This window comes from Saprolegnia diclina, assembly GCF_000281045.1.
Source record: "Saprolegnia diclina VS20 unplaced genomic scaffold supercont1.19, whole genome shotgun sequence".
NCBI classification, from domain to species: domain Eukaryota; phylum Oomycota; class Saprolegniomycetes; order Saprolegniales; family Saprolegniaceae; genus Saprolegnia; species Saprolegnia diclina.
The window spans coordinates 685,952-697,921 of record NW_008246086.1 but is presented as its reverse complement, the minus strand read 5'-3'; the positions used below and the strand labels follow the sequence as shown (position 1 = coordinate 697,921).

The 11,970-nt window shown below is 55.4% G+C and overlaps 6 protein-coding genes across 6 annotated transcripts in view; 3 read left to right on the top strand and 3 right to left on the bottom strand.

Moving 5' to 3' along the window:
* SDRG_07010 (hypothetical protein) overlaps positions 1-2,134 on the top strand; it is a gene marked incomplete at its 5' end in the record, with an annotated part of 3,965 nt that extends 1,831 nt beyond the window's left edge. Inside the window, one exon of the mRNA XM_008612827.1 lies at positions 42-2,134. Within this exon, the coding sequence (XP_008611049.1) occupies positions 42-2,069 (2,028 nt within the window). The 3' untranslated portion in view covers positions 2,070-2,134. The remainder of the gene's footprint in view (positions 1-41) is intronic.
* An 875-nt stretch (positions 2,135-3,009) lies between these two features.
* Positions 3,010-3,527, top strand: SDRG_07009 (hypothetical protein). Its single transcript, XM_008612826.1, has one exon. The coding sequence runs from the start codon at positions 3,087-3,089 to the stop codon at positions 3,462-3,464; it is 378 nt and encodes a 125-aa protein (XP_008611048.1). The 5' UTR covers positions 3,010-3,086; the 3' UTR covers positions 3,465-3,527.
* A 156-nt stretch (positions 3,528-3,683) lies between these two features.
* On the bottom strand, positions 3,684-4,723 carry SDRG_07008 (hypothetical protein). The gene has a single exon (XM_008612825.1). It carries the CDS (start codon positions 4,712-4,714, stop codon positions 3,902-3,904), a length of 813 nt encoding a protein of 270 aa, XP_008611047.1. The 5' UTR covers positions 4,715-4,723; the 3' UTR covers positions 3,684-3,901.
* A 1,582-nt stretch (positions 4,724-6,305) lies between these two features.
* On the top strand, positions 6,306-6,841 carry SDRG_07007 (hypothetical protein). Its single transcript, XM_008612824.1, has one exon. The coding sequence runs from the start codon at positions 6,310-6,312 to the stop codon at positions 6,745-6,747; it is 438 nt and encodes a 145-aa protein (XP_008611046.1). The 5' UTR covers positions 6,306-6,309; the 3' UTR covers positions 6,748-6,841.
* A 1,120-nt stretch (positions 6,842-7,961) lies between these two features.
* On the bottom strand, positions 7,962-8,777 carry SDRG_07006 (hypothetical protein). The gene has a single exon (XM_008612823.1). The coding sequence runs from the start codon at positions 8,553-8,555 to the stop codon at positions 8,028-8,030; it is 528 nt and encodes a 175-aa protein (XP_008611045.1). The 5' UTR covers positions 8,556-8,777; the 3' UTR covers positions 7,962-8,027.
* A 1,432-nt stretch (positions 8,778-10,209) lies between these two features.
* SDRG_07005 (hypothetical protein) lies at positions 10,210-10,860 on the bottom strand. The gene has a single exon (XM_008612822.1). The coding sequence runs from the start codon at positions 10,823-10,825 to the stop codon at positions 10,271-10,273; it is 555 nt and encodes a 184-aa protein (XP_008611044.1). The 5' UTR covers positions 10,826-10,860; the 3' UTR covers positions 10,210-10,270.
* Between the last annotated feature and the right edge of the window lie 1,110 nt (positions 10,861-11,970).

Sequence of the window (11,970 nt, the reverse complement as noted above, 5' to 3'; positions counted from 1 at the left end):
CAGGTTCATCGACGCCAACGCCATCAACCGTGCCAGGCCAGTCGACGCCGTCGCCGACGAGTGAATCGCCGACCACCATGCCAGGCCCGATGACGCCGACGCCGACGAGTGAGACGCCGACCACCGTGCCAGGATCGTCGACTCTGACCACCGTGCCAGGCCCGATAACGCCGACACCGACGAGTGAATTGCCGACTCGTTGGCCAACGACTGTACCCGACCCGTCGACAATGGTACCATCGTCGACACCAGATACGTCTCAACCTCAACCGACGTCAGTTGGACCATCAAATTTGCCGACGACCGGTCCGATCACAACTGCACCGTCGACGAATGTTGTTCCATGTGTGTCACCGCTGCCCGCACCGACAGCTTCGTCATCACCAACATCGAGCGCGGCGAGCCCAGTCCCCACCGAGATTCCGCTGGTGGCCCCAAGTCCACCGCCAGCAACGATGTCCCCAATTCTCGATATACTGCTGACGGCGACGACGCTCGCTCCGTCGACGACCACGCCGTTGTCCGATACGGTGGATGAACTCTTGCTGCAAACAAGTCCTCCGTCATCTGTACCTCCCGTTGTTACTGCTGCGCCGGCAGTCGTCGACCAGCTGTCCCAACTGAGTGATCTTGGCACAACGGTGCCACCAGCGACGGCCGTCAACAGCACGGTGCCGCGCAATGATCACAGCAATGAGTTCAGTCGCTCAAGAATGGCCAAGGTGGACGCGCAGGCACTGGCAGCGCTCACGGCGGAGACATCAATCGGCAACAATGACATGCCGTGGCTGCGCCCACTAATCTCGGCGGTTCTTGGCACGACTGTGCTATTGCTCGGGTTTTTCCACTTTCAAGCGATCCACCCCGAGTCCGTGGCGCCCGATGCGTACGCTGAGGCGCTATGGCAGCCGAACTCGTGGGAGCTTCCGCTTTTTCTGAGCGCACTCCAGCACGCGGCAGTCCTCGCGCTCACCAAGAACAACAACCGCCCGCAACTCGTCTACATCCGGTTTCTCGACAACTTCAGCTGGAGTATTTTCCTCGTACCGTCACTCTCAGCCACGCCCGCGTCGTCAACAGCGACAACCGTGTCCACAGCAGTCTTGAGTCGCCGCCTCACGTCGTATGACCCCTCTGGCTTTGTGCAGTTTGCGCTGCGGTCCGGCGTTCGCGAGCAAGACTGGTTTGTGCGCTTCATGGCCACAGTACTCTGCGTGATTGCACTGCTGCTGCTGGTCGTCGTTGCAACGGGGGCGTGGGCGTACGTGGCATCGCGCGCTGCCGTTGGATACGACTCCGAGAGCGCGAGCGCCCACTCGCGCTATGTGCAGCTGCGGACGCTCTCGCACCAGTGCCTCGGGCTTCTGGTTGTAATCGGGTTCTTGGCCGTGATGCCGCTCGTCTACATCGCTGTCGTCGAGATCCTTCAGGACGGTTCAACATCGCTGTTGTCGTCAACGAACAGCCTCCTTGCCGTTGCGACGCTGCTGCTCTTGCTTTTCAGTACCGTCGTCCTCCTTCGATGGCTTCACCGGCAGTCGCGCATCGCCCTTGCCAAGTGGCGCGTTCGCATCGTCTTTGGCGTTCTGTACGTCAATATGCAGTACGACCACCGCTGCTTCGTCGGTGCAGTTCTCATTCTCGAAGCCATCGTCGCCGGCATCGTCGCGGCACTAACGCTCGACGGCGTCTCGCAACTGCTTGCGCTTATCGTCGTCCACGGTCTCTTCATCCTCCTCATCTTGCACCGGCGTCCGTTCCCGAGCCGAGTGCATTTGCACGCTACGCTCGGCGTCGAAGGTTTTCTACTGGTTCTCTACGGTCTTGGTGCCGCCTTGAACATGCGCATTACGATCCAAACGCAGCTCGTCCTTTCCTACACTGCCGTGTCACTCATCTCTCTGGCGGTTGTCGGCGTTTGGGTCCGGCAACTCGTGCTTCTTGCAAAGTACGCTGGATGCAGTACCAACAAGGCAGCGCCAACGCGTGACGATGCACTCCTCGACATGGGCCATCTGCCTTTAACGACGTCGCGCGGCCGGCGTCGACCACCGGCAGCAACACTCTAGATGTGAAAAGCAAAGCCATTTATGTCTTACGACACGAAATAGATGCGTCCAGTATCATGTCAGAATTGGTTGCTCTCGATACGCCTCCTTGGGACGAAGGGACGGGCATTCTTGGCGCTGGCCCATGCATCAAACTACACTGTATGCCGCTGGAAACAGAGACGTGGATTGCAAAGCGTATATCGTTTTGCTACAGTAGGTCTCGGCTGACAGTCCGGAGTGCGGAACCTCTATGGATGGACGGCTGTGAGTGCATCCACTGCACCATGCACATGTACAGTTCGATCAAAATTTGGTCTCAACGTTGTGGCGATGGATCATGCAGCGGAACGATGCAGCGGACGATGTGGATGTTCGACACAGGATGCGCTCCCAAACGAAAATTCACACCAAACGATTCTGGCGGCTCTATTGGATACGATTCAAGTGGGTGGATTTCCCGGAGGATTCGTCACCAAATGCAGACGCTCTTCCTTGAGCTTGATGCAGGGTTGACGTACAGTACATGTGGGAGGATGTCCTCCCTGCGCAAACGTCGCTACTTTTGTTCATACCCAGCCGTCGTTGACGTCAGGGTACCCGACCAGACGCCCACGGCTGCATGCAGTGCCATTGGCAAGTTTGCGAGCGGTCCTGTGCACAAAAGTTCGAGGAACTCGCAGTGGATGATGCGACGACGACCCTAGCGTCGAGCAAACCTGTGTTACCCAGTTCGGAGCAAGCGCGTACCCACCGCGCTCGCCCCGCAAGCACCGGGCAAAGCTCCGCGCGCGACTGAGTGGCCGGGAACATCGTCCTTAGCACAGCTGGCGTCGCCCACATCTCCGATACACGCCGCGAACATCCCCAGATTGGTGCTCGCCGAGTGATACAGCCGCCATGCGGCGCGCCGACCAGTCACGCACCAGTGATGAAGCCGCCACCTGACAAGCCAGATTCTTGATTGTGGTGAGGTGGAGCGGCCCCGTCTTGGCGTGCCAAAGCATCACACTTGAATTTGCCGTCCACCACACAGAGATGCCTGCACTGCCCTCTTGGTTGTCCTTATCTAAGAAGCGCGCACCGCCGACCACGACGCTTGTTCCCTCTGTCGAGTACTACGACGACGCGGTGCTACCATCGCCGACACTCGAGTCGCCCAAGCGCGACCGAAGCGAATCCATCTCGTCCGAGACAACGACGACCAACACGGAGGACCTGGAGCCTCGGTCAAGCCCCAAACAGCCCATATCGTCCAACAACGTCTACCAGCGCTGCCCACCGAGCCCTATCCGATTTGCGATCAAGCACCAATCGTACAACGAGCGCAGCCGTCCTCTCGCGAGCCCGATTGCCTTGACTGGCCACGCTCGGTGGCAGCCGCCCATGAGCCCGATCCAAAAGCACATTGCGTGAGTGCTCTAGCTGTCCTATCTATTTAAAACGAGGAAATCGTTGATGTGTACCTTCAGTTCATCATTATTGCATTCTGGCTGGGGCTGTTGCGCCAAAGTCGGGGTTGTGAAAACTACGGGAAAGGCCAGTGCTTGCTTGTCAATGACGATGCTGCCGGTAGTCGTGCCACTGTTTGCCTCGATTCCACAAAGTAGGACGCGGACGTTGAGCTGCGTTGGTCATATATGAACGTGTTTCGCGTTATCTTCATAATTACACAAAGACTTCGCATACGTAGAGACTAGCAATCTCCTTTTTTTTCATTCGCTCGCCGGTCCGTGGCTGCGCAGGCGGCGTTGGTCATATATATATAAGTTAATAAAGTAAATAGAGCTAGGCCGCGCGCTGCTATATGCAGGCTACGCGCTAGCGATGGTGTCGAAGCGAGTGCGATCGAGTCACTTGCGGTATTTGACGCTGTTGAGGACGGTCGTGTGCTCTTTGAGGGTCTTGTCCATCGTCTGGATCTTGCTCTGCTGGAGCTGCGTCAATTTGGTGTGGCTCTTGACCGTCGTATCGAGCGCGTGTAGCGTGTCTTCAAACTGCTCGTTCGTCGACTCTTGGTCATTCGTGATCGCGGTCACGCGCTCGACGTGCTCCTCGAGCTTGCCTTCCAGCTCTGCCACAGTCGTCTTTAGAGCTGTGTTGCTCGCTTCGAGTGCTTCGAGCCGCTTTAATAGCACGGCAATGTCGCCTGTCGACGTTGTGGCGGCCTGCTGCGGCGCGGCAGGCTTGTACGCTGGAATCGCTTGACCGTACTTGTCCATCGGATATGCAGGTGCCTTGGTCGGTGCTGCTGCATATCCGTGGTGTGTCGGCGCCGCTAAGGGCTTGTATGTCGCGGTTCCGTGGACCTTCACAGACTTGGACGTCGTGGTTCCAGGCTGATACATTGCCGCCGCCTGTCCGTACGACGGGTGTAGCGCTCCATGTGTCGGAGTCTTGTGCGTCGTCGCCACTTGCCCGTGGTACGACTGCGCAGTCAGGTACGCGTCAAAGGATGCCAACTTGCTACTCGGCGTATGCTGCACGGGCAGCGCCGTCGACGCTGACGTCTTGAGCTTCTTGGACGTCATCTTGAGCTTCTCGAGGAGCGTCGTCGTCGTCTGCGCCGAGAGAGGAACGGGAGGCGTCGCTTCGAGCGAAAGCAGTACGATGTCGAGGAAGTCGCGCAATGCAGCGAGAGTCTCGACCTGGACGCTTTTGGACATTGCTCGTCGATGGCAACTGACCTGACGGCATTTTGACCAATCGCAGCGCGGGGCGAGTTCAGCAACCAATCGCTGCGCCGCCTCGCCTTTTCGAAAACAACCAATCCACGGACCTGAAAAAGAACCAATCAATCCACGCTGTACCGAGCGCGATCCAATCAGAGGCGTCATTTTTGGCGGGACACATCTTTGGGACGCATCCAACATGCACCACTGTCCACTCTGGTGGATTTACATAATTTCTATATGCAGAACTGACTAGGTGTCGCATGCATGGTGCAGCCCACGAGGCGGGAACGACTGATTGACGTACGCGGTTCCTTTGCAACAGTGTAGCAACCACTCTACCATGAGCGACACAAATGCCAAGTCTAATGCCTTTCAACGAGTAGATTCAGGTCTCGGCACATGCGACCTCCTTTCGAGCGTACTGTCCACGGTGCATGTTTCCCGCAAGTAGCAAGCAGGAGACGCGCTTTCACTCTTAGGGCGTCAGAGCTCCCGCACAAACGTCCAGCGGGCTCAACAAACTACGATGGAGGAATACCGAGCACCTCGTGAAACGTAGAGAGTACCAGCTGAACCTCGTTAAGGCCTTTGTCGTTTTGCTGACACACAGTGAATGCAACTGAACGCTCGAAGCCCGGAACAACCCGCCGTTCTTCCTGTGCAATGTCCGCTCTTCGTTAATGCTTCCAACGACAGTACAGTAGCGAAATCGCAGCGAGACTCTCCCGGGTTGCACATCGTTCGAACACGTGCGTCCACTCAGCGACTCGAGCTTGTCGAGAGTTCGTGTACTTTCTACTGACTACTGAATGTGAAAAACGCCATTGCAGGTATCCATATGAAGCGATGCATCAACTACCGCTGTGCAACGCATTTCAATTTCCTTGCCAGCGTTCTGTGTCGGCGAGACGTGTTTGGTCTTCAGCTCGCAAAATACTTTGTCAATCCGTACGCGTATACTTCAAGTTGCATTCTTCCTTGTTGCGAACCATCAACGTCCCATAACTCTATGATGGCCGCGCACTAACATATCAGAAATTGCAATTCACAATCGGGACTGCTCTTGCGTGTATGCTGGCAATGTTCATCAAGTTATTTAAGTTTCTTTCATACCGATTTCTCTGTGGCTTGACGTTGGGTTGAATCGCAAGGCTACAGGGACACGCAGAGCATCACTCACACCGGTGTGTGATGCGCGGCGCGTGTTGACGGTGCTTTGCCACTGTGACGTGGCAGCATATGCGATAGTCAGTGACCATCCGGCAGAAATGAAGTCGTTCAATGTATCGCCGAGGCTCTACGCCACTACAGTAGGAGCTGTAGCATCGCTCGGCGTACATGGCCTCTTGCTTGCTTTGCTTGTTCGCGCCAATGCTGATTGCGGGATACTAGTACGTACCGGTTCACAAACACTATAATAGTCATACATCACAGCTGGGCGTGTCTCGCTTGCGCGCTCGAAGGAGGAGGAACGTGCTGGGTGTGCTCGACATCTGCTGGACGATTCGACAAAGACACGGGGCTCTCTTGCCACGCAACTCTCGCAGCGCGACTCACATTTTCAAATTTGCATCTCACTGAGAAGAATGACGTTTTCCATGTTCCCCTCTTGGTGGCGCTTCAATCGCCAAAGCTCCTCCAAGACGTCGACTGTCAGTCAAGTGCTCATCTCCAGCCGTACTGTGGCAACTTCGGACGATGAATACGACGACGAAGAGTTCTGCTACGGCATGACCAAGATGCGTCGCTCCGACTCGATCTCATCCGAGACAACGTTCATCGAATCGGAGCTTGCGAGCCTCGATGCCTGGGACTTTGATCCGGACGACGAGCCGATGCCGCTCCTGGATGCCAAGGCCACCCGGCGCCCACCGAGTCCGATCATTACCAAGCCTATCCAAGGCAGCGGCGTCTGGGCCTTTCACGAGGACGAAGACGACATTGTGCCACCGCGCAGTCCGCTCATGGCGCGTCGCCCAAACGTCTATTACCCGCCAACGAGTCCGATTCAGAAACAGCTCTGAGCGCATTGTTTCATGAAAGCGAAACCCGAGCGAAGGGGTTTCCTTAGCTGTACTTTATTTAGTCGAAGGTTAATTTATTCATTTGCTATTCTCACTTTCTCTAGAGCTTGGTAACAATGCGCTACCGGGTACAACTGCATACAACTAATTCATTCATGTGAGTGCGCTACACTGGGAAACCAAGCTAGGAAACCGTCGTTAAGCGACGTGCACCGTGTAGATTGGTGATGAAGCCGTGGTGATAGAAATACGGCAGATAGGACAACTTGTCGCGATTGCTTGGAAGCGATATCAGACCCCGCGCGTGCGCCTGCAGCTGTACACCCGCAGTAACTGCGACCACGATTCTTTTACCGGTACATAGCTCGCCGCCGTCGCACACTTACGACAACCCACGAATGGACACTCGTACAACCAAGTATTTGTCCTAAAGCGCGTAATAGTCGACTTCTAATGGGTCTTTCGCACATACGAAGCTCGTCATGATGGCGTAACGACCTCGTTACGAAGCAGTTTCACAAACGCACAAGGAAGTCCATTCCCTGGAATGGCACGCACGGATGGCATCTATGTGTCCGCTATCGGACGTAACATTTTACACGTCAATTATGTTGGCATTGTCGTAAAACAAGCACATTTTCGAAGATACTAGCTAATATATCACACAAGAATTGAGTCGTTTGAAGCAGACCGCCATGGACACGTTCTTTTCACCTCAATACGCACGAGGTGCTTTACTTGCCGAGCCAACGTTTGCGTATGCAGTGCATTTTTCTGGGCCACAAACTTCACTCCAATTTTACTAAGTGCACCATTGAGCGCGCAAAATCGAAAATTGTGGTTCTCAAAACCCTTGTTGCGTGACGAGAGCTCTCACGAGCTGCACTTCACCGACGGAGTGACCAGATATATGTCAATGGGACCGCCGTCGTGGAGAACAGCCTTCATTTGCATCGGGAGTGCTCTATTGCGCTGTGCTCGACCCATAGTGCAACCCGGGGCACAGGATACTCTAGTGGTACAGTGCACCAAAGTGCTCGAATGCGGGTAGGCGGCCGCTTATAACGGAGAGATGACGACGCGGGCTCGTCGACCAGCAGGTAATAGCTATGACCGGAGATGCTAAATCACTCTACTGCAGCCGCAGTGCGCCCGCCAGCTGCCTATGTAAGTGCCCTCTTGCTGACAGGTCTCCGCTAATTCGCAACTACCGTCCATGTAGTGCGAATTCTGAATGTTGAACGCATTATACTATTTGATAGAGACTTGAATATTGTAACTTATAGAAGAAAGAGGCCGCAGTTGCTGAAGGGATCGTGGTCGTCATCATCCAAATCATTCTGCATCGCCTTGGGTCTGGCGTCGACGAGATCCTGCATGGAAAGATACCCACGCTCGACAGTAGCTCGCGCCCGCTTCGTGCGCAACGACGCTTCAAAGACAAGTCGCGCTTGCTTGAGATCGTTGAGCCGATGGATGTCGTCGTTGTTATAGTCGCTCACGTGCTTGTACGTCTTGCGGTTGAAGTTGGTGAGAAGAAGGCGGTCGACGAGCGTCCGGCCCTTCTTGAGTCGCTTCGTGACGCGCATCGGGTCGCACTTGAGCTGGGTCGAGACGTACTGGCGCAGCGTGGTCTCGCCGACGTCGTCTTCGAGGATGCCCCGCAAGAAGCACGAGACGAGATGCTGAAGAAAGTGGAGCTCTGGAGCCGTCCAGCGACCGTAGTTGGCGTAGTGCACCATCGTGTTGCCAGTGTCCGAGGCAAAGGTAATTGGGAAGTGATTCCATCGTTGGCTTTTCCACGACATTGAGAGCGAGCTGCTGCGACGCTGTCGCGAGCGGCAAAAGATAGCCGGGGCGTAGCGTCGAGGAAACTTCGATCCGTTTCGTTGTCGTTGGTGCGTCTTCTTGAAGTTCGTTCCTCCCACACCTATCTTGGGCTCTCTATGAAAACGATCGTAGAAGCATCGAATGCATGGACTGAGAAGCAGCGTTGGTAGCACAAACTAAGATCTCGCTCGCAAGTAACGAGATCCATGAAGTAGCCTCGCATGACGTCGCACCGCGTAGAACCCAGCAGGCACCCGCGCTCCATCGACGCAGGACGCATGGGCCTCAGCGGCCGTTGCCATCGAACGCTTCACGCCTACGAACGTGCGTTCGAGTCGCAGCGACACAACGTGCTGCCAAAGATGCTTCGTTTTTAGATGGAGCGCGAGCCAGCACGGGTGATGTCGATGATGCTGGTACTGGCCATCACTATCTGATGGCGGCTGGCTAGATCGCGGCGCACCCTTTCTACGACTCTTGGAGCATGGCTCTCACAGGCACTGTTGCTGACGGTCGAAGATTGCAAAACATATCTTTCGTATTGGCCAATCAGACGCGGCCATTTTGTGGTTCGTGAAAACGCTGACAAAAGAGGAGACTGACCCGAGGCAACCTGTGGCATACTGGCGGGCCCTGCAGAAGCAGCGATTGTACTAAAAACTCTTTCAAAGAGGACCGAGACTAGTTGCAGCCTATCGCCGCGTCGAGCGCCCAGTGCACATCCCTAAACAGCCTAGCAATGTTCGCCTGGTGCTGTCTACGCGCATCATGCACTAATCCTAGTACGGCGCTGGGCATTGTGCACACAGACTGAATCGTCGGCCTCTAACATTTCCCCGTTAATGGCAGCGACGTTGTCCGAGCAACGCCGCTGTGCAACGCTGTGGGACTGTCGAAGGTTTGACATGGTCTGAGATGCGAAGCAAACGCATTGCAAGGGAGCATAATTGCTTCATTTGCCCTCACACGTCTCCTATTTCTATATGGGTAAGCGATGCCTACGAAGACATAGTCTGCGCGGCTGCAACAGCACGTTTTGGTGATGGATGAGATGTAGCATTGAATTTCTACCAGAGCGCATTATAGCACAGAGCAAATCGGAGCTTCTCGATGTGCATGTGGGCAGCTTAATGGACTTGACGTCGCCTTCCCTCATTCGCGAACCTCGCGGTCGAGCTCACGTAGGCCATTCGATGGGTATCGACTTCGAGTCGCCGAGAATCTCGGCTGCAGCGCAGCTTCAAGTAGCTTTAAAACCACTTGGAGGTCGATTCTCATGCACGTGCCATCGACGCAGGAGGCGTCATCTTCAAGGCAGGAGAAGAGTGGTGGCGCAGAGTAGCAGCCATGAATGTGGTCAGCGCTGCTGCCGCATTGGGGCTGATCCGGTAGCAATCGTACCTCGCCAGTCGCCCGTTCTCGGCGCATCGTCGCTGCCAGATGCGAAAGCAGATACACACGAGCTGGGTTGGGCTCTAGTACATCTGTGCATGTTGGAATTGAGCTTGAGAGCGCGTGAATTTTTGTGGCAGCGGCGTCTGACCCTGGCTCAGAGGTTGAGCACGAGCGGCTGGCAATGGTCGACAGTTGCAAACCTGCCACGACAGTTACACATCACTAAGAAACGACTAGTCGCAGATCAACCAACCACGAGTGGAAGGCGTAGAATGATAAAGAATACTAGTATTAGTGCTTAGACCTCGATGGGCTCGATTTTCACGAGGACATGATCCTCGACTTCCAATTCCAAGAGAGCTTCCCACAGCTCATCGAGCTCGGACGACTGAAGCAACCACGGCTCATCAGGCGGGATGCCATGGTTGATGCTACCGTCGTTGACGTCTTTCTCTTCGAGCGTACCGTCGAGCAGCTTCACGGGTGGCCATGCCGTCACAATTTTCCATTGCGCCGGCGTAAACGTCGACACGAGGTCCTGCGCTTCGTCGTCCGACCATGGCGTGTGCGGTACGAGCGAATCCGGCAAGGCCATATCTACCGTGGTGTCGGACTCCTTGAAACTGGTTTGGAGGCGCGGGCGCGGTGGAAGACCCGCGAGGCGCTCGAGGCGCAGGCCGCGGATGCGAACTTGGGTCGTGCTGCGCGTGGGCACGCACTGCGCGACTCGCCGCCACGGGGCACGTGGCATCGTCACCATGGCTATGTTGAGCTGCATGTCTTCAAGCGCCGACCATGAACCCTTGTGCCGGTTGCCACAAAAGTACGCTGCGGTCATTGGCATCGTGTGCATGCTGGACGACCAAGAAAATGAAAAGTGACGATCGCCTCACGTCGCCCGGTGCGATGACGTCTGCGCGGACACGACGGAGGTTACATCGTCGACACACATGTGTCACCCGGCTCTTTGCGCGTATGTGATTGGTGGTCAGTTAATTTTCGGCTGGCGATACGGAGGAGTAGCCCGCACGCGACAACCAAGGCGCACGGGATCGACGATACGCAACTTCGAATTTCCGTCGGGCAACACGAGCAGGCACCGTGCCTTGTAGTGCTATCGATAGTCTGATTGTTATGACACTTTCTGCTTTTCATCGAACGACGGCTCTGGACCATACGATTCGCGTCGCCGGTGTCCAATCCACCCATATCACATGGCAGTACCTGTCTCTTGACGGTAGGCCAGTAGTCCATACTCGGGAGCGACGGTCGTCAGTTGCTACGCACCAAATCGATCGGCCTTTCCGGTGGGGCGAAGGAAAAGCCTCCGCCCATCGCCGCATGATGGGTACACTGCGCCAGATCTCGCTGCGAGCAAAATCGCAGAGAACCAGCGACCCGCCCATATTGTGTGATCACAAAACATCTGGCTTCGCGTACCTCAAGAGTCTGCCAATCCAGAGGCATTGCTGGTGCATCTCGCAAGAGGCCACAAATGCCGAGCGATGCAACACCCATCGAAATATTCGCACTTGTAGAGTAGCAGAGTAGCCACGCAGGTTTCTCTGCGGAGCTATTCAAGCTACTAGAGGGTTCAATTTCCTTTTGCAGTACGTTCCCGGCACATCATGGCGAGCGCGATCTTTTGTGATAGTTGTGCGAGGAGCATTTATACAGTAAGCACACTCGAAGGGTCGAACGAGTACTCGTTAGGCGAATTGTCAGTGCGAAGGCCAGCACAACATACCTTTACCAGACACGTATTCGTCTGAGGAGAGCTCGAAGTGAAAAACCGCGCAGTTACCGAACACCTTAGACGATGTTCAACATCTCATTGCATTCTCCTCTTGCGACGTCATCGACGACGAGAAGCCAAGCAGACTGACTACAGGGCCAATAGTGATCGGGCAGGGTCGCCCTATTCAGCGCAACGTTGGTATTCCAATGCATCTCCGTCATTTTGGTGCTATCAAGTCTGTGAGTCTGACCACCAAGCTT